The 21779-nt window shown below is 39.3% G+C and overlaps 1 protein-coding gene across 3 annotated transcripts in view; it reads right to left on the bottom strand.

Annotated features, from left to right (window-relative positions):
* Positions 1–223: 223 nt before the first annotated feature.
* The window catches only part of TMEM200A (transmembrane protein 200A), a 72765-nt gene continuing 51209 nt past the window's right edge, over positions 224–21779 (bottom strand). For 2 of the 3 annotated variants that reach the window (XM_073789587.1, XM_033867710.2), the window contains exon 3: positions 224–3184. In XM_073789587.1, coding sequence (XP_073645688.1) covers positions 1693–3168 — 1476 coding nt within the window. In that variant the 5' untranslated portion in view covers positions 3169–3184 and the 3' untranslated portion in view covers positions 224–1692. Of the gene's footprint in view, positions 3185–18873; positions 19799–21779 lie in introns of those variants that run through there. The other variant, XM_073789588.1, reaches the window with a different exon arrangement.

Here is a 21779-nt window from a genome sequence, read left to right as displayed (position 1 = left end):
CATCCAAATAACAAAATATGAAAATAGCTTAATACAACAGGTGGATGGACCTAGCTCTTTAACCTAATAGAAGCAAAAGAAAAAAGCCAGAGCACCCAATGCAGATGCTAGGGTATCAAGCACCTTCAGTACAACGTATCTGAAAGTTTGAAAAATGGTACTTTGAACAGAAATGTATTTTATTCAAAAAATAATAGAAATGTATGAAGAACACACACTAGTATTAAGACTGGAGGTTTATTAAATGCTTTATCGTAAAGTATTAAGCCCACTCCATTACAGTACACAGGCTTGATGTTCTAACAAGTAACACTGTGCCTCAGTCCAAGGAAGCTCGTGATGCTAATACAAGGTGGAATTGTGGGGAGCTACAAATACAAAGATATCTTCCTTCTCCTCTTCCACAACAACTGCAATACTGATGTTCAGAAATGTGTATGCATTGGGAAAAACTTGTAAAATTTCCTGAGTGTTCCGTCAAACAATTTTTTAAAATTAGGTTACCTTAATGGAAAACATGAAAATTTTCTGATGGAAAATCCATTTTAATATTTATTATCTTCAATAACTGAGAACTGCAATCCAAAATATCTATTACACCATAAGAAAGTCTTCGGAGTTACCATAAGGCTTTCTAGCATAAGGTAAATTTCAAGGCAATGTATCAAGGACTAAATCTTCTTCAACCACCAACTTAGTGATATGCAAAGATAAAAGAAATGTCAAGGTTAGCTGATTATCTTCCAAATAACAGGATCTAAAAGATATTGGGGGAAAACAAGGATGTGGGAGTGAGTAGATATTAGATGATAAGAGAGATGGCTAGGAAAAGGTACTGAGACTAGTTAGCATTAACTAGCATGTATTTTTATTCATTAGTCAATCTTTTCTTCATATATATAATTATTTCAAGATAGCACGTCTAAACACTAAATTGGTTCATTCATTTTTCAAGTCAGTTGCAAAGAAATTTTGATTCTGAATATCTAAAGTTATAGCTGAGCATTTTGATATTTACCCCTAAGAATATCTGGCATTCTCAGCCATGGCTCTTGAATACATGGTTTCTTAATAAAATATCACTAAAATAGAACTGATGTTGAAAAAAATACTGCCTACCTAGAGCTCAGGGTACTAGTCACAACCAAACTCAACCAATTCTTGTCAATTAGCTACTCAGTACTAAGCCAATTTACCCAATTCACATTATTAGCTTGCACAGAAGCTAGATCTTTTTCCTTTTAAATAATTTAACCAATCCTATATAAAAGCAAATTTTCAGAAAATAACACCTAAGATTAGCATTGAATTTGGCACTTCTAGTCTACACTTTGGTACCCTGCCTCTTCTAAACTGGACACTTTGCTCCATGAATATGACCATCCGTGAAAGAACTTTAAAGTAAAGAATAGGAACTTTAATTTGGATGGAAGTATTTTGTATTCATATTAATGAAAGAACCCATGCGCTCAAGGGAACGGAAAAAAATAAATTCATATGCAGTAATATAGAGTACTGCAATCCTAAGTAATCCAAACATATAACCATCTCCATTACAGAATTAAGCAGCCAGGTCTAATACACTACAAACCATTTGATTAAAAAGGCTTATAACCAAGGCTTTAACAAGGGAACACTGGTGAAAATAGGTTTAGAATATAGAGCCTTGTAAAATAAGATCTTTTTTCAACATTAAAACCTTGTTTCAGAAGTTCCCCGCTTCAAGTTGTTACTCAAAAACTCATCATGTTCGAAACTCAAATTGTTGTGAGACCTTGAAATCATAAGAAGCTTCTCCTTATTGGTAAAGTCTTTCTTGACTGCAGCCTGGGGTACAAGCAGCCTCTCCATCGGGTCCTCTTTGTTCTCTAGTTTCATGTATCCTTTGCTGTTGCTTCGATCCAACCGAGGCCAGCTTGGATGTTTCCGTTGTTCTGCCTGAACGGTTAAGGTGGAGTGACCCCGGTCTAAGTCTAAGGATTTCGAGTGTGACGAGAGCAAATGCAAGGATGTGTTGGACCCAAACTGTCTTCTAGCATCCCCAGGAGACAAGAGCTGTCCAGCCCCAGGTCCAAGGGCCACAGAGGACTTGTACTGACTTGACAGTGACTCCCCAACGGAATTATTCCTTGGGAGCATCATACTGACTGGCTGGAAGGACTGACTGGTATTGGGCAAAGGGACCATAAGGGAGTCCATTGACAAATTCCTCGACCTACTTTTGAGGTTGTCAGCATCCTCAGTGATGTTATCTATACTGGGCTCATCAATAACGCAATTATTAAGTTTGATCACGGGCAATGTAAAAGTACTGATGGACGATGACACAATTGACTTGGTTTCACATTTCTTAGGGCCACTGGTCTTATCATCAGTTGTCTGGGAAGGAGGTGGATAGAGGCCACAAACAGAGTTAGAGCTGTCAGAGAGCAAAGGTGGCATAAGATGTCCAAAACTCTTACTTTCATTTCTCACCAGCTCGTCCTCCTCCACAGAGCTGTCCATCCGAAAACTGCTCCTAAAACCTGAAAAAGAAGCAATGGTATTTGCTGCCAGTCTCGAGGCACAGGAGTTCCCATTCTGTTTTACTTCCGTTTCCCCCATTAGACCAGGGTAGATGCCATTCATATGCTTTTGCTCCTTGATTCTTAGCGTGTGGATGTCGATGACTGTGGAATAGATATCCCTCATGTGTATGACTTTTGTTTCTTTGTCACGGTTCTCGTGAAGAATGGCGTTAGCACAAATGAAAATGAAAATGCCAATCCCCATTGTGAAAGGGCCAAGCATTTTCATGTTATCAGAATGCAAATGCTGCTCAAAGAAGCGAACCACCACACCACCTTGGCTCCGGATGACCTGAGTTTCGTTTGTTGACAATGTCGTCTCAGCATCGATAAAACGTTCTTTTTGAGGCCAATATCCAAGGACTGCCATTGCGATTCCTACAATGGAGATAAGGACTCCTAAAATGAGGAAGAAACCAGATGGGGAATAAAGCCGGATTTTGCCGCGAACAACCACGACATCGGCCCGAGGTCGACGCCTGGCCGGTTTCTTCTCCTGGGCGGCAGGCGACGGGCTGAGGTTGACATGATGCTGTGATCTGGCGGAGTCTTGCCTCTTCAAGGCGGCCAGGCCTGTTATCACTCCACCAGTTGCTATCATAGTTCAGTCTTTTATGCTGAAAAGAAGAGAAAAAGACGACAGTCTTAAGTATGTTCTGAGGTATGCACAGCAGTTCAGCACTTGTTTATATAAGACGTTATGGAAAAACCCGAGCGAACGTTTTGGCCAACGCTGTATATTGTTGTTATTGCTTCATGTAATGCAATGGGGCCGAGGAATAAGGCTTTAATTTGGGTAGAAGTTTTGTTTATTGACTAATGTAAAATTCTGGAGATTTCCTTTTTTGGCTGAATTAGTGTTTCTATTATTAATGAAATGTGAGCTCAAGGTATATTTTACTTAAATAATTTTATCACTTATCATATAAAACAGTTCCTTGGTCACAAGATACACATATTCTCTATCTCTGTCTCTCTCTCTCTCTCTGTCTCTCTCTCACACACACACATCATCCTTCATTATCTGTTATTTTAAAGAAACAGAAAAATCCAGAACACTTAATAGGCCCCAAACAAACTCTAGATTTACAAATAGAATACATTCCAGCAACTCACAGTTCTAAGACCATTCTTGTGAAGGTCACCAATGAACACTTACCTACCACGTTTAATTTTTCCTGCTCAATTCTCATCTTCCTCACTTCTCTCTTTCCATGGATATTACCTGACCCTTCCTTTCTTGAAACTCTCTCTTGTCCAGCTTTTTATGCTACTAAGTCTTCTGCCTCTTCCCTGACCTCACTGACTATTTCGATTCTGGCTCATCTTCTCTCACCTACAAGTAGACCACCTTCCCTCCAGTGTCCTGTCCTTGGCCATCTTCTCTTTATGCTCCCCCTTGGTATTCATTTTCCCTCCCACGCTTTCCACCATTTCCTTTAAGCTAATGAGTCCCAAGTCTGTATTTCAAACTGTAGCCTGAGTTTCAATTTCACATTTCCAGCTCTCCACTGGGGGACATATATATGTACATTGATGCTCCTCTAGCAAAGCTGAACTCACCTTCCATCCCACAGCACACAGAGCTGGACTCACCTTCCACCCATACTACTTGACTTGTCTGACTTTTTCAATGCTCTCAGTTCTCAGGCTTGACTCTCCATAGTTACCTTTAACTCCTCCCTTCCTTCTTCCTCTCATCTTCCAATCAGGTTCTAACTCCTAGAAATGTTCACTATAGAATGTCTCTCAGTTCTACCCCTTCATTCCAATCCTGCTCTTCCCAGCCTAGTGCAGGTCTTATGAACTCTTACTAGGCCATTATAATAACTTCCCAACTGGTCTTCCAAACTCCATTTCTCTTCCTCCACAATCAAGCTCACACGCTGAGGGCAGATTAATTATCCTAAAATACAGTTCCAAAGTTGTTTAAAGAGTGGAAGAATGGATAAAATATTCTCCACTACCTACCAAAGTTTTAATCTGGGATTTCAAACCCATGAATTCAACTACTGCCTTTAGCTTCATCTCCAGCTGCTCTCTTTCATTTACAAAAACTAAAACGCAACCGTATTGCCTGTACTCCATACTATACCATTTCTGAGACTCCGTTAATAATGTTTCATCTGTCTAGATCCCCCTTTTCACATATTTCACATATTATCATCTGGCTAATCACTGAAGCTGATATTCCACTTCCTTTGTAAAGCCTTCTCTGACTCACTAAGCAAACTCCTACACGCGTTCATTCCTCAGAACACTTTAGCAAGTGTTCTATGGCACTCACCATATTATAATGTCTTAGTTCTTCCACTTCTTGTGGTCAAACATCCAGTTCAATCCACATTATTATTATCAGAAATATTTAATATAATACCTTACACATAGCTAGTGTCAAGAGATATTTGCTAAAATGCTCAGTAAGGGAGTAATACTTTTCCTGAGATTTGCTATATAATCATAATATTACTATACTAACTTTCCTAGTTAAAAATTTGAACAAATTTAATACCAAAATAAACAGCAACATTTTGTGACTTGGTAAAATGGTTGTCATCATTTGTGATGAATAGCTCTCAGGCGGCCAAATCTGGCTGGTAGAAAACAGAGAATATTTTAAGACCCACAAGGTCTCTGGCAAAGTTCTGAGAGGGTTGCTTCATAGCATCGAATTCTGTCTTGCAAAATCAAGCTCTCCCTTTGAATTTCTATTTATGATTTTTGAATTGTCCTTAAATAACAGGGTCGTGGATGGTATCTATAGTTTTAGCTAGCTGAACTGGCTGGTGAGTAAATCCAGCCTTCGTTGGAATTGTAAGTTAGATTAAAGTTAGTTGAATATTGGAAGAACAAACCATATTATAACCCATAGCTCTAGTCTGTGAAATTTATCAAAGTATACATACCGTAGCTTAGAACCTTTGCCAAACCTTGGCTAAAACAAAGCTTAGTGTCAACCTACGTTTTCTTGAACCAAAAACAGTTTCGAGCTCTTGAAAAAAATGCTTAGATTACATAGGAGCCATCTAACTCAATTATTTCCATAATGGCAGGATAAGAATTTTTTCTAAACTCTTTCTGAATAGAATGAAAACAAGGGCAAAAGACTCGCATCTGGTTTAAAAGCAGCCTCGGTGAATTCCCATTCCATACACATTCCCAGTCCTTCCCAACTTGGGAAAACATTTTCTGCTAGTGATGCCATTTTCTATTCCTGAAGCTGATAGAGAAAAAGGGGCTGGAAGAGAAAAAAAATAGTTTGAGAAATACAGATGAGGAGAGAAGGTGGAAAAGTGCAGTGAGTGACTGGGCTCTTCTGTAAGCAAGCAAAGCCAGTCAGAAGAGACAGGAAGAAAAAGCAAGGGCCGTTTAAGAGTGTGAGTGAAGGGAGGAAAGATTCCTGGAGGAGTTGATAAATCGAGATGAGAATGAGGGGGAGACAGAGGCTCACACAGCTTCTTCAGCCAGTCCGCCCTGGCCAGCCGGACAGGGGCACCAACACGCCCAAGGATCGGCAAGCTCAGGGTGGGTGTCTGTCCTCCCTCAATTCCAATCCAGGCAATTCAACACTACGTGAGCCTCTCTTGGGATTCAGGACCCCAAACTGACCCTGAGTTGGCAAAGCAAAAGTGCGCAAACTCAGTCCCTGCTTCAAAGAGCTTGCAAGCTAATGAAGGGGCTCATACACCTACATAAAACATAAGGTGGTAACCCCTAGAATACAAGTTTCAATCAGGGAGGACCTTGACAACAGGCTTCATGCAGGCGAGAGCATTCTAACATTTATCACAGTAAAAACATCACGTGAATGGTACTTCGGGTAAGGTCAAGAAAAAGAAAGGCTGGGGAACAGAGCTCTGCCCAGCCTTTGGCACCCAGCGCGGCACTGAGGGAGGGAACCAGGCAAGGCTAGAGAGGGAGGGGGAGGGCCAGGTCTTGGGAGGGAGTAAGAGTCATTCCCGAATGCTTGAATGCTACACTCACACTCAGTGGAGTTGGAGGAAGATGCAAAACACAGTTGTTGCCATCTTAGGAAAATGAATCTCAACTTGTAGATGAAAGCCGTAATGAGGGACTGATATTGGGAAATAGCATGAGGATGCTAAAGGCAGCTTTGCAATAAGAAACTTAGTGAAACTATAAAACCTAGAGGCAGTGAATGCACAGGCCTCAGCATCTTCAAACTGCAATGTCAGCTTGGTCCAATGTGTTCAGTACATGCAAAAACAGCTTAAGTCTTCTTTATTTATGCCGCAAAGCCACATCTCTTCCATCCTACACTTTTATGACTTTTCTTTTTTTGCTGGTGGTGAAGGGATTGGAGTATAGGGACCCCGTTTACTACAGTTTTCTTATTGTAACAAATCATAGCATCCTTCTAAGTTTTAATAATAACAATAATTGTAATAATAGCTAACACACAGTGCTCATAGGCACCACTCGAAGTGTTTTAGGTATAAGAACATATTTATTCTCACAGCAATTCTGGAGGTGGACACAATCATTACGATCATTATGATCTCTATTTTGCAGATGATAAAACTGAGGCTCAGAGAGTTTAGGTGACTTGCCTAAGGTCACACAGCTCAGAGGTGGCTCCAGAGCGTATGCTCTTACAGAATTTGAGACGGGGACGGGCCTCTAAATTTGCTCTGAATTTGCTTTTGCTTGAGGTCTTCTTTCCCTGTCCGTTTTCTTATTTTGATTCCTGTTTCTGCCAGAACACCAGACCCTAAAGAATGCTTTGTGCCTTTAAAACTGTGACTATGAACCAACTGACTTCCATTTCCATTTCATGGGGAGTAGATGAGGGTGAAGACCCATCCTTGGGTGAGCACTGGCCTCTCACATCTGTCTAGATCACCTTCAGCATATGAAGGTGCAGACTCAGAACAGACCACTCTCCACCCGGACTCCCCTCCTTACTCTACCATCCTGGGTAGGGTAGGGCTGGGCATTATTTCCTTAAAAATCCAAGTGAAGAATTTTTCTACACTCAATTTCATTTTGTTAACTTGGGCACAGAGTTTTTGTTTATCAGTCTCTCTGGATCCAAGGCTTCACCCAAACTTCTGAAACTTGAAGAAAGCCCTGTGGTATTCCCCTAGAGACCGCCTCCTAGGTGGACATTGTTAATTTATGTAAATATTCATTCACGTAATCAGTAAAAACTGATATCTGGTATTGTAGTAGATATAGGGCTCAAAATATGTGTCCTGGCCTAAAGAATATAATGATTAGCAGCTATTTTTTTGAGGGGGTCATTCAACTAGCCTAACGAGAGGGTCAGCTACACTCAGTGTCTCCGTATTCTCCAAAGAGATATCATGGTTTTGTCAAACGCCAAGCTAAAAGACAGATATTCTTCTGTTAACAATACAAAACAAAAAAATTAGTTCGGGTTTTTAGCTACATATCAATTGTCCTATTTTTCATTCTCAGTGTTCATAAATCAGCTACAATCTTTCTAGCAACAGCTATAAAGATCAGCAGCTTAAATTTCACACAACACACCTGCTTCTTCACTGTGCAAACCAGGATCCTGTTGGGCTATCTCCAGGCCTTTGCCATCGTACCCACTCATCGAAGAGCTCAGAAATCATCAGTAGGAATTCAATTTCATTTGCTACCTTTCTCACTACAGACGCAGACTCTTGCATTCTTTCAAGCACACTTAACATCTACTCGTCTACCTTGGGCTCATCTCTCCTCTGGACCATGTTTATTGTACACCTTTCAGCTGAAAGCTCTTTCTCCTTGACTAGGAGGATTTCTGCCTGTGTATCACGTATCAACACTACACCATCGCATCTAACTGTCAGGTGTATCCTCTCCTATTCTTGCTCTGATTATACTTCTAAAAGTCTTATTGTTGTTGTCCTTTACCCTTTTTACAAGTTTAAGCACATTCTGGAATTCGCTTTTCACAGCCCTAATCCATACAAGTTTTGAATATTCACAGCCCCATGGAAGTTTATTTCTGTACACTTAAGTCTTCTTCTGACCACACTGACCTGCTATTCTCACCACACGTGAGCCTGTTATACACCAGATGTGATTCTAAATGCATTCACATGCCCATATCTAAGGTAATGGTAAGTAAATAGACTTGCAGAGTTGAAAGCTTTAGAAGACTTTGAATCCAGCCATTCCTTTTAGCCAGCTAAAAACAGGAATGTTGTCTAAGATCTAACAATGAATCAGCAGAAAGAATAGGATTGGAATTTAAGTTTTCAGACTCCCAGGCCAATGTTCATTCTTGGTTAGATATTCCTCTTTGTATTATTTTTCATGCTATCTTCCAATGCCTCGCTCAGTGCCTGGAATGTAGTTAAGTGCTCAGCAAGTTTATTTGTTGACTGTGAACTGCCTTGATGAAGGCTTGACTATGACTGAAATATGCTAGTAACTAGGGACACAAAGATAACGACACCCGATCCTTGATTTCAAGGAGTATGGGGTCCAGTGGGAAAGCAAAGTACACGTTTAAAGTAGAATGAATGAATTGCTCTGATGGAGCTATATTAGAGAATGCTCTTCCACACCATCTGGAGGAATCAAGGGAAGCTTCCAAGAAACAGCAGCAAGTCATGGAGACCTGGTGTATCAGTAGGAGTTTGCCATGCAGATTCTAAGTCATTCTCGTTCCTCACTGTTCCACGAGAGTCCTCGCCCTACAGTTTTTCTTCATCTTCTCAGCTGAAGTGTGCCTATTATTTTAAATATATTTGATATTGTCTTATGTATACTTTGAATTTTTATTCTAATCTCGAGGTTTAAAAAGTTGCCAGACAGTGAAGCTATCTGCCAAAAGGAGGTGAAAATTAATCTATGCCTTCAGAACCAAACAAAAGCATTATATTAAAACCCCATGTGGTATCCACAGATGTGACAGATGGAAATATTTTCTGTTCAAGCTAGAACAGTTTTAGGACTTCCTTCCCTGTAGAGACATTTTAAACTTTTAGAGGAGGATTTCTAATCTATATCTTTACCAGAGCTGAAAGAGAAAATGCCTATGGGTGACAGATAGCTCAATCATATTAAAGTTTAAAAAATAAGAATAGAATAGAAATCATTTTTTAATGTGTAGCATAATGGTTTTGCACATGGGCCTTGAAATCAGAAAGACAGGGGTTCACACCCTTGCTCCATCACTTGATAGCCATGCAACCTTGGGCGTGTTGTTTTAAACTTTTCTCCTCTCAGTTCCTTCATGTATAAAATGGCAAAACCCGTCTTTAATACAGAGGATACAGTACACTGGGGGCAGAAGACCTGGGGGGACTTGAATCCCTACACACCACTTAATAGCCATCCTTGAAAAACTGGCTCAACCTTTGGAGCCTCAGTTTCCTCATCTGTAAAACGAGGATAGTATCAATAAGGTTGTTGTAAAGCAAAGGAAATGATAAATGCAAAGCACAGCTCAGTGTCTGGGAACTAAGGTCTACATCAGTGATGTCAGCTGTGTCTGATTTTAAGGTCTTCTTGAGGATAAAATGAAGCATATAAAGTGTTCACTATTACACTTTACAGTAATTCCTCAATAAACAATAGCTATTAACTCTTCATTGTTTATTATTATTAACCCTTTAATTGCTCAGGTAGGCAAACTAAAAATATATTTTAATATATTGAGTTAAATAATTAATGATGGGTCACTGTACATGGGAAGGAAATTATGACTGCAAGTTTGTCCTGGGATTTAGAGTCAAAAACTATCTGAGTGGCATCTGTGTATTTTAGTGGCAGAAGCATTAATAATTTGGTGGTTGCAAAGAAGAGTTGAGTGTTTGTAAGAGAGAGACAGGTGGGAAATATGTTACAGAAAGAATAAAGCATGATTTTCTTTTCAATTCATTCTATTTGTTGAGATTTGGAGACTTGTCTCTGTCAAAAAATAATAGCAATAATAAAAACAAGGTAGAAAAACCCAAACCAGCTCATCTGCTGTTTTTACTTAGTGATGCAATTAAATCGTATGCCTGAGTAATCTGATGAATTCTGCAAGCACCATTCTGTTTCCATTGGGACACCTGGACATAAAACAGACTGAAAATGAAGAATATGGGTTGGGGATATGAGAACTAGAGAAGATGCTGAAAGGGTGACATAAAGTGAAAATTTACAATATGCGAATTTTGTGACAAAAAGTTTAAGCTATGATTTTATGTACATTCTGAAGACCTTTGCTGGCCTACCATGGAGAGAACGGTTTCTTAATACTTAGTATAGCTCTACTTCCACGTGAATGCTAGAACTAAAGGGAAATACAGAATTTTTTGATAATTAGCAGCATGATACCCAGTCATTAAAGATAAAATATCATTTTATGGTCAAGTACCTCCTAAACATGCAGAAATGCTAGGAATGGAAAATGCACTTGGAAATCTATATATGTTTTTTGTTACTGATGCTTTCATAACCTGCCAGCCTGACAAACTATAAAATATGGGCCTAAACCAATTATGAGCTGTGTAACAATGACGTGGAACAATTTCTTTCCAAGGGCTAAAAGCCAGGAAGCCCATGGAACACAAAAATCTTCAGGAGGCCAAATAACAGATCCATAATGAGCTGTTAGAAAAAACTCTGCTGAGAGCCAGTGGGAGACATTTTCCACAGGAACAGAAGAAATCAGAACCTCTTTCCCCAAAGTAGAAATATACTCCCCGCCCTGGATCCCAATTCTTCAAATCTGGACAAGTCCTTAGAAGGATTGTCACACTCCCTGTTCACTTTGTTTCCTGACAGGAAGTCGACTTGAAATTGGTGTAAAGAAGCTATCACTAAAGAAATAACAAATTTACTAAGATGCAGGAAATTAGCTGAGATATTCCTGCATAAAGAGCTGAAGTATTTAAAATCACAAATTGGACTTTTTATATAGATCCCTGCTCCGCAGAAGAACATATTTCGTAACTTCACTTACAGGTAGGGTGACCATGTTTTTGAAGACGATATTGGAAAGTGAGACTCTAAAAAGTAGTAATGTCCTTTCCAGTGATTTTAAATGTCTGGAAAATCCAAATACATGCTGACATTCCTATAGGACAAGGGAAAAAGCTGGAGGGCAGTAGGAAGTTTCAATCCCAGTTGCTCCACTTTCTAGCCAATATCTTGTATACGTCTGTCAGTTTTGCATGGAACACAGCTGTGCCAACACCGTTAAGGATGCAAAAGGTCTTACCTTCCTCTCTACTGTAAAGAAGGAACCACCTCTCACCAGAGCAAAAACACCATCTGAATCAGCAGTGAGCCATGTCATCTTTTAATCCATACTAACAGTACGGTAGTACATCAAATTTCTTATAAAGTTTTCCAACTGTAGCTTAGTAGCTCTAAGCTACATAGCATTTTTAAAACCCTAGAAAAACATTAGGAAATAGTTCAAAGTCCATCTAGAGAATTTACATTTTTTCCCCATAAGTAAATTCTGAGCAGGATTGCCTTTCAGGCAAAATAGAAAGTGGTATGAAGAGAGGCCTTGTGAGGGATGGCAAGACCAGACTCCACAGCTCGCACTCAAAAAGAATCTATTAAGCTTGGAAATACAGAAGTCCCTTAGCATCTAGGGTACATGTGCCACAGGTCCTTTAGAGAAACTCTACTATTGGTAAACGTATTGAAAAAACAATACAGGAGGCAGTGGGGATGCATGTAACTATTTTTATTTTCATTTTCTTCCCTCTCTTCTCCTATTTGTACAGGTTAGTGGCAGCAAGGGGAATTGAGGAAAACATATTTTTAGGCTTCCAGTTTAAAAAAAAGTATTTGTTGGCCAGTCTGTGTTTTTCTTATCTTCTCTATTTGGGAATTACTTGTGCTCAAGGTAAAAACCCAACAGTACAAAGTGAAGAAGTCTCTCCCACCCCTGTTTTCTCTAGTTCCCTTTCCCAGAGGTAAGCAGAGTGTTGGATTTCTCCTAGCTATTTCCAGAGAGGGGGGAGAATATTTTCTCATTTGGTTTTTCACAATTGATTTATACAAGTTGTTTATATACTGAAGAAATCAGCTCTCTGGTAGTGATATGCCTGGCAAACATATTCAATTTATATTTTTACTTTTTTTCATTGTATCTTTAACCAAACTGAAGATTCCAATTGTATGTGGTTAACCTTATCAGTATGTTGATTGATGGCCTCATATAATCATTAGAAAGACCTTCTTCAATGTTAGATTATATTAAAAATTTTCCTTTTTGTGTAAGAACTGAGATAGGGATCTACTTTGTTCACAGGTAATCAGTCACTCCTTTCTCGATTTGAAATGCTACTTCCATTACGTACTACTTTCATATATCAGTACTATATACCAAATCTCATGTGCATAAGGATCAATATTAAGAGAATGACATATATACATTAATATGTATAAAATGGATAAATAATAAGAACCTGCTGTATAAAAAAATAAATAAAATAAAATTCAAAAAAAAAAAGACTTACCACTCTGTTCCATTAATCAGTCTATTAGTTTGCCAGAACCAAACTCATTTAATTACCATTTGTATTAAAATACATATTTGAATATCTGATAAGATTAGCCCATTCTCATTCTCCTTTGCCAAAAGTTTCTTGTCTATTGTTACACATTTTATGTTGCCTACGAACTTTAGAATTTGATTTTTAAAAATCCGGTTAGTATTTTTATTGGGATCATGCTAAATTTCTACATAACTATAGGGAAACTTGGCGTTGTTGTACCACAGCAGCATTTTATCTAAAAGGTTTTATTTTATAGTTTTTTTAAACATAGATCTTTCTTAATTTGTGTTACTTTTTATTTCTTGGGTATTTTGTCACTGGGTTTCTATTGCACATTGGTGTGTTTTCTGTCAGTATCATTTCTATCTTCAAGTGATTGTTGTTTGGATGTAGGAAGGCTACTGATTTTTGTACATTAATTTAGTACTAAGCTACTTTACTGAACTCGCTCACTTAAATAAAAAACTTTTCAGTTCATTCTCTTAGTTCTAGAAATATAATTATGTCATCCAGGTATATTTTTGCCTCCCCTTTCCCATTTTTTTTTTTTTTTTGCGGTACCGGGCCTCTCACTGTTGTGGCCTCTAACGTTGCAGAGCACAGGCTCCGGACGTGCAGGCTCAGCGGCCATGGCTCACAGGCCCAGCCGCTCCGTGGCATGTGGGATCTTCCTGGACCGGGGCACGAACCCACGACCCCTGCATCAGCAGGCGGACTCTTAACCACTGCGCCACCAGGGAAGCCCCCCTTTCCCAATTTTAAACCTACAATTGCTATTATCTAACTATCCCCCACTACCCAGAGAGCAAAGGTAAACAAGTACACAACAGGAATGACATGGACATCCTTGCCTCGCTCCTATTGAATGGGAATGCCTACTGTTTCACCCCTGAAAAAGTACCAATCAATGCCTGTTTTAACTAAGACTTTTTACCTAGAATTCCAGGAGACAAAATTAACTGATTCAGAGCTGCTGAGGGAGAGGACAACAGAGAAAATGGGCAAAGGGCAGAAAAGAAGGAAGAGGGAAAGGTGGGAAAAGTGGAGGACAAGATGGAGAAACGTATTGGGGGAGAAAATTATGGGTTATTAGTGCAAACATTAACTATCTGAAAGCATGAACAACTCCTGTATATTTCCTTAAAGGTCCTTACTTCTTTTCATCTCTTCTTTTAAAGAAACATTTATATAAGGACAGGAATTGTCCTCCTGGGTTTGCTGGCATGACTGAATCTTCTACAAATCCTGACTCTAAATAAATATATTAGCTAAAAGGGAAAAGTTGAGAAGAATGATAGACTGTATGAAATGTCAGCAATATGAAAAAGACTGGAAAGAATGCTTAGCAGTAAAAATGATTCAAGAGAGACCTAACCTAACATCAACAGGGGATAAAACTGTGTTTCTAAAAACATTACACAGGCACATTACGACTTTCTACAAGGGTAGGGTATTTGGGGAGCATGGCTAAGATATTTTCAGCTTCAAATATCAGTTATACTTTAGAATGGTTTGCTTCATTGGTAATTTCCTGTGAGAGATAGCAATCCAAGAGAAAAATGGACAAAAGACATTAATAGTCAATTCACAGAAGAAAAAAATACAAATGTCCAGCTAACAAATGAAAAGGGCAACTCAGTAGCAAGCAAAGAAATGCAAACTAAAGCCATATCAAAAGTAAAGTTACAACTTCACTTACTAATTGACACAAATGAAAAAAAGAGGGATTGATTATGCCCCTTATTGGTGAAGTGTAAGAAAAGAAACTCTAATAAGCTGGCAATGAGAGGACAAATTGGTACTTTTTTGAGGTTAATTTGGGAATGACTTTCCAAAGTTTAACTGTCCATTCCCCTTGCCACACCCCCCATTTCACTTCTATGAAGACATCCTTTAGAAAGACTTGCAGAAGTACACATAAAATCATGCATTCAGTGCTACAGTAATGGCAACAGCTTGGAAATAACTAAGGTTCATCAACAGAAGATTGTGCTGCATCTGTATAATAGAATATTATGCAGATATCAAAAATGATTGATATAGACCAATAAAGAAAATTTTTCACATCATATTTTTGAGATTTTACAACAGAAATAAGAGTCCAGGCCTGTTGGTGTCAAACATACAGACGTGTTTGAATATGCACTGAAGTAACGCAGGAGGCAACCTCACTGTTAACGGTGCTTATGTTTGAAGAGTGGGAGTGCGGGGGCTACCTAACAGAACGCTCACTTTCTACATATCCAAATTATTCACGTTTTTGCAAGGAGCGTGCACTGCTTTTATTTCATTTCCATTTTGGGACTCTTAATTAAATACAGAGCAAAAAAAAGGATGCTGTAACTTGTCAAATAAGATTAAAAAGTAGACCAACCCAATAGACATTTGGGTAATTCGGTGGACTTGCTAATTTAAAAACAGGTGTAATGTAGCCTTTGAGGCAAAAATGCAGAACTTGAAAAAAATAGGAAATGGCGAAAATCACTAACCAGACTAAACCAGAAATTCAGGAATGAAATATTTACTTATGGTACATCATAATCTTGAAGCATAGGAAACAATTCTTACCTACCCGGGCAACGCTTGCATTTACTGGGTGCAAGGCAACATAAAGCATGAATTAAGAATTGGTATCTGCCTTTAAACAATTTATAATCTAGAACATGCTCAAAGATAATGCTGTATATTGTAAAGCAAATCTTTCATCAGGATTGATCAGCTTTCTCTGTGCCTGGGTCATCCCGACCTATTCACACAACTCCCTTCTGGCTTTCAGAGGGGGTGTGGCTTGATTTCTTTCCCCAGAGCTCAGTCCTTGCTGAGAGCCTTTGGTTACTCTCACCTTCCAACTTTGATTCAATTATGCAAATGGCTTTCTTGTGGAGATTATCTGGCAACTTCAAAATTATTATTCTCATAGAGCATGCAGTCACCAAGTCTGGACAGAGATCTTCAGCTTCATTATGAGGGGGAAACTGGGCTGGGGCTCTGGAAAGGGGTCTTCCACTTAGCCTGATTTATATTTATCGCCTCGTAAAGATGAGGGAGCAAGACTGAATTTTATTTAATTTTCATGCTCTGCAGTGAAATCTCTGTCTGTCCCCTCCATTTACCCTGTTTCATCCTTTGTGTGCAGCACAGCCCAGTGTCTACAGAGACCCATGAGTCATCCCAGTGGGAGGGTCTGTCTGGGCAGGGCCTTATGGCAGGAGCTGGATGGAGGGGCAGGAAGGAGACCACCCTTGCACTCAAGGATTACCTCATACGTGCCTTTCCCCTGCTTAATCGGAAGCTAAAGAAGGTATATTTACATTGAACTTTTCTTCAAGGCATTAACAACCCTGGGCTTATTTAAGATGAGTTTATGCCAAGGGTGAGCTTTCCTATAAATTCACGTGACTTCAATCTGAGGGTTTTTTTTTTTCGTTTTTGCGGTACGCGGGCCTCTCACTGTTGTGGCCTCTCCCATTGCGGAGCACCGGCTCCGGACGCGCAGGCTCAGCGGCCATGGCTCACGGGCCCAGCCGCTCCGCGGCATGTGGGATCTTCCCGGACCGGGACATGAACCCGTGTCCCCTGCATCGGCAGGCGGACTCTCAACCACTGCGCCACCAGGGAAGCCCAAATGGTGACTTTTTAATACTAATGAATCCCAGAAAGAAGGGAAAAAGTTTTATCCTGAATCTTTTCCAAGAGAACTGCCAAGAAGTTCAAATGATTTATCTGCAGACTTTGGGGGAGAGGATGTAAATTGAGAAAAGAATAAAAAGTTAAAAATGAGAAAGGTACTAGTGTTTATTGAGCTCTGATTTTGTTTTTTTAGGAACTTAATACATATTATCATATTTAATCTTCAGAAAATGTCTGTAAGAGAGGAAAAGCTGTACCATTTCACTGAGGCTCAGATAGGGTAAGTAATTTGCTCAACACCACACAGCCAGGAAGTAGAAGAGCAAGATTTCAAGCCCAGGTCTGTTTAGCTTAAAATCATGTGATTTCTCCTTCAATTGTATTGCTTGTTAACAGAAATAGGATTAGGGGAAGGAGGCATGATTGGAAATGTTGAGAGTAAACAAGGAGATGAGGGGAGAAAGAAGAGTTTACCATCGTGAATTTAGGGTGTAGTGAGGAAAAATACATCATTTATAGAAAAAACAAAGGTGTCACTAAAGAAAAACTACATTATTTAAAGAAAAACATCATATGCATCTCTGAATTGCATGGCGTAGTGCCACGCCCTCAATAACTTGTGATGGTTGGTGATGACAAAATGAGTTCAGCTTCTAACCTTTACAAGAACCACTTACATAAAAATTTTCAAGATAGTATGTGGGAAGTAATCAAGTTCCTCAAAAAAAAAAAGCAAAAAACAAAACAAAACCAAATACCACAAATACCCAAATACCACATCACCCAATACATAGATAAAAGAAAGATCAAATATCCCCAAAAGCAAGTAACGGATGGCAACACTCAATCTATTTAGCTTCTTATATATCTTATTACTTTGAGGCATAAGTTTTGGTATTTTATCTTTTTACTGCTGCAGATTTTACCATCTTGCTCCAAAACCAAGGATATGAAAAACTGACCCCTGTTACCCTAAACTTATAGAAAATATTTTAAAACCCAATCAGCTTAAAGATTTCACTTTTCACCTAAAGTATCAGATGAGAAGTATAAACTAAGGAAATGTTAGCAAAAGGCTTTTGTTAGCACTGTTTATACAAAAGCTTTTTCTCTCTTTCCAGAGGGTAATTTGACAACATGGTTTTTTTTTCCTTTCAATTATATTAACACAATGATTTGATCAACTAATTATGATACACTCAAATAAAGGAATACCATGTAGTCAGTTTTACAAATCTAGAAAATCATTTAATGACAGGAAGAAATGTTCAATAAATATGCTACTTGAATATAAAAAGAACAATGTGGTAGCAATCTCATTTACTCGAAAATTTATATTTTACATACACACACACACACACACACACACACACACACACACACACACCCAAACACACATGGCTGGAGAACAGACACCAAAATGTACACAGCTGTTTATAGTGTACTGATTGAGCTACACAAATTCCCCTGTTGTAACTAGAGATATACACAGAGAAAAGATATACATAAAGAAAATACCCAGATAAGCCATTTGGAAAAGAGCTGATTTTATGGCCTAACTAATGTAATTTCTAGTTTGCTCATTTATTAATAAACACCCCAAACAGAAAATCGCTTAAAATCTGGACTTTCATTTCTTCAGGCTCACGTGTGTCTTTTTTTTTTTTTTTTTTTTTTTTGCGGTACACGGGCCTCTCACTGTTGTGGCCTCTCCCATTGCGGGGCACAGGCTCCGGACGCGCAGGCTCAGCGGCCATGGCTCACGGGCCCAGCCGCTCCGCGGCATGTGGGATCCTCCCGGACCGGGGCACGAACCCGTGTCCCCTGCATCGGCAGGCGGACTCTCAACCGCTGCGCCACCAGGGAAGCCCACGTGTGTCTTTATTCTCAAAAGTCAGATTACTCTGTTGTTACGTCAAGATCAACTTAAGAGCTAATACCATGAAATTAAAGCTTGAAGCAGTCAACTAAATGATAAAACTCCTTGTGCAACACTGCAGACACATTAATTTTATCTCCTACCAATATAGCTGAAGTAATTCCTTTTTAATGATTTCAAAAAGGCTGACCAGCTAACTAGCTAGATACCAGGAGTATAATAAAAAAAGAAAAAACCTCATGAATTTCTTAAATAGTTGGTTAAAGGCTCCAAATGTTTGCTACAAGGAAACCATCCCTTTACTGACCAAATACAGCCTTCATAAGCGCTGGGCAGGCAACTCCCTCAGCTTTCTCTCTCTACAAGGTCTTCTGGGATGAGACAGCTCCCGTGCGTAGGAATTCATAATCCGTAACAATCAAAACAACATTTGGGTAGACACATAAAAGAGAAGACAAGTATTATGATATCAGAAAGATAAATAATTAGGAACATTCCACCAGTTTAAAAGCAACATGAAAAACGAAGCAAAACCAGTACCTAGAAAGAAACTAGCACTGGAAAATTGGTGCTCCTTCTGGAAGGAGCAGCAGAACAGTTCAGATGGAGTAGTGCTGCTCAAAGTAACACAGCATTGGTATAACCCCTGAGCTTGTTAGAAATGCAGATTCATGGGCCCTCTGCCACCTACTGCATCAGTAACCCTGGGGATGGGCTCAGCGATCTGTTTTCACAAGCCCTCTAGGTGATGCTGATGCTACTGAAGTTTGAGAGCCACTGAGATGCAGGAATTTCCTTAACAGACCCAGTCTTTACTCCGATGCAACAGTGGGGAGGGGACGGCTGACTGTATTCTTCTAAAACAGGACGCTTTTTCAGGGATGGAAGGAGGTGGGGAAGGCAATGCTGTTGTTAGAGAAATATGGCTCGAGGCAACAATGTCCAGCAGTGCTGTAGGATCTGGGAGACCCCTCCTTGCTTCCCCAGTGGTCACTGCCAGCCATGAGGATGAAAGAAATGAGGAGAAAGGAAAAAGATAATTAGCATAGGATTGCAGGGGTCCCTGCACTGAGAAAATGTCCCCTTGTTCTCTCTTTATGCCTGAAATTCCTTTAATTGGGGACTGTACCTTTGTTGCACTGTCATTCTGTCCTTCATTCACGGTTAATGAAGACCAACTAAGTTCCAGATGCTTCTGGGCATTGGGGACCCAAGGCTAAAGGATGACAGGGTCTTCACTGTAGAGAAGCTCACAGGCCAGAATAACACATTTAAGATCAAAGTGCCAACTAACACACGAAGTCACTTGTGGTAAAATGTAATCAATCAACCATCCACCACAATGACCCAATGACCGATTCTTTCCTGTTTAGCGGAAAAGAGTGAAAAAATAAGGCAAGAGAAATGTCTCCTCCCAAGGAAGAAGGAAGACAAAAGAGGACTCTAAAAACCAAGAGGACCTATTTTTGCCTAAATGGCTTTGACTATAGTATGACTTGCTTACCATCAACCTGGAAGAATCTATGAACCATAAGCAGGGCTTTGCAGCTTAACACAGTGCAAAGGAACGTGCAGAAACAGGGTTGGACACTCAAAAATAATGAACTTGGCTCTATAACATGAAATGTATAATTCCAATCCTCTTTGTTATTTAGCAGTTTATAAATAACAAATTTCCCATCTGGACAGAAAAGAATAACTGACTACTGTTCCATCTAAGTCAGCTGAGTCCTGATGCTGTGTCTGTGTAGCACACTGAGACATTTCCCTCATGCAAGGTTAGGAAGTCATGCAGCTCTATTTTTCTTCCAGACACAGGCTCTATTTCAAAAATTCTATTTTCCTAAGACACACTACATGTAACAAGCTGATATAAGGTTCAAATCATCATTATGAATAAAGTTTGTAACCAATGTAAGTCATAACAATCCCTAACATTTACTTAGTTCTTGTAAGGTACCAGGCATTAAGCTTAGTGTTTTACATTCACTAAATTAACCCTCCTGGCAATCCTACTAGGGCCAGGTGGTGATCATTAGGGCTGTTCATCAATATTTCAGTTCTCTTCCCAGGCTCACAGGCCCACTGTTGGTTTTCATTTTCCCAACCCCATGAAGTTAGGCAAGAGCGGTGGCTTACCTTGGTCTGTCAAATGTGAATGAAGAGATGTATGTCCTTTCCTGGCAAAAACCTTTAAGAGCCCGTGTGTGATTTGCTGTGATCCCTTCCCCTTGCCATAATGGTCATAATGCCATAATGACAACCTTCCAGATAATAAAAAGACAATCATCCCAGGTTCTCATATAAGGGTGATGTGAAAGAGCTACTGGGCAACCCACAACGGACATGAGTGAGTAAGAAATACATCTGGTTTTAAATCATTGAGATTTGGGGACTCTTTGTTACTGCACATAACCTATTCTGACTGATACAGATAGGTACTACTGTTATTCCAGTGTTATACCCAGAGAAGCTGAGAGTCAGAGGGACTGAAAAATACCTTTCTAAAACACAGAGGGTTGGTGTCACCAGGAAATGTCTTTCTGTTTAATACCTGATCCTCTGGCTTCAAAACCCAAAGGAATTCATTAGCTGATTCCTCAAAGATTCCCCCTTGTGGCTGCAGTTCATACTTTGCCAAACTGATATATCACATGACTAATAATTGCTCAGTTTGCCCTCATCTAAAGAGATTAAGCACATCACCCACTGTGACTCAGTTCGTATGTGGCTAAAGGAAAGACAAATCTAGATGTTTCTGACACTAAAGCTTGTGATTTTTACCACAGCGCTACATTGGTTTTATGGCTAAATGTATCCAGAAAGACTAAAAGTTCTGGCCCTTAATAGCTGTAATCTTGAGGTAATAATTTATGTTATAGCTTCAGCGTTTTTATTTGTAAAGTAAGAACACTTACCCTCTCTTCTTCATAGGTTGCTGTCAGCTAGGTTGTTTAAAGGGTTTGCAAACTATACATCGATAGAATTAGGAGTAGTAAATAGTAAAACTTCAGCTCTGAGACACTCCATGGTTTATAAGTGGCTCTAAAAAATGGAAGTAATAACTTTGTATTCAGTTCTTTTAGAAGAAAAGCTTTTCATTTCCATTATTAGGTATGAAAACATTTCTAAAATATAATATTTCATTCCAGGTTCCTCAAACAATATTAAACATAATTCAATTTTCTTTTGATGACTCAGAGTTGTTTTGCT

The sequence above is a fragment of the Tursiops truncatus genome, chromosome 12, assembly GCF_011762595.2.
Source record: "Tursiops truncatus isolate mTurTru1 chromosome 12, mTurTru1.mat.Y, whole genome shotgun sequence".
NCBI lineage: Eukaryota > Metazoa > Chordata > Mammalia > Artiodactyla > Delphinidae > Tursiops > Tursiops truncatus.
Note: the sequence above shows the minus strand (reverse complement) of the source record. Positions and strands in the feature narration are given on the sequence as shown.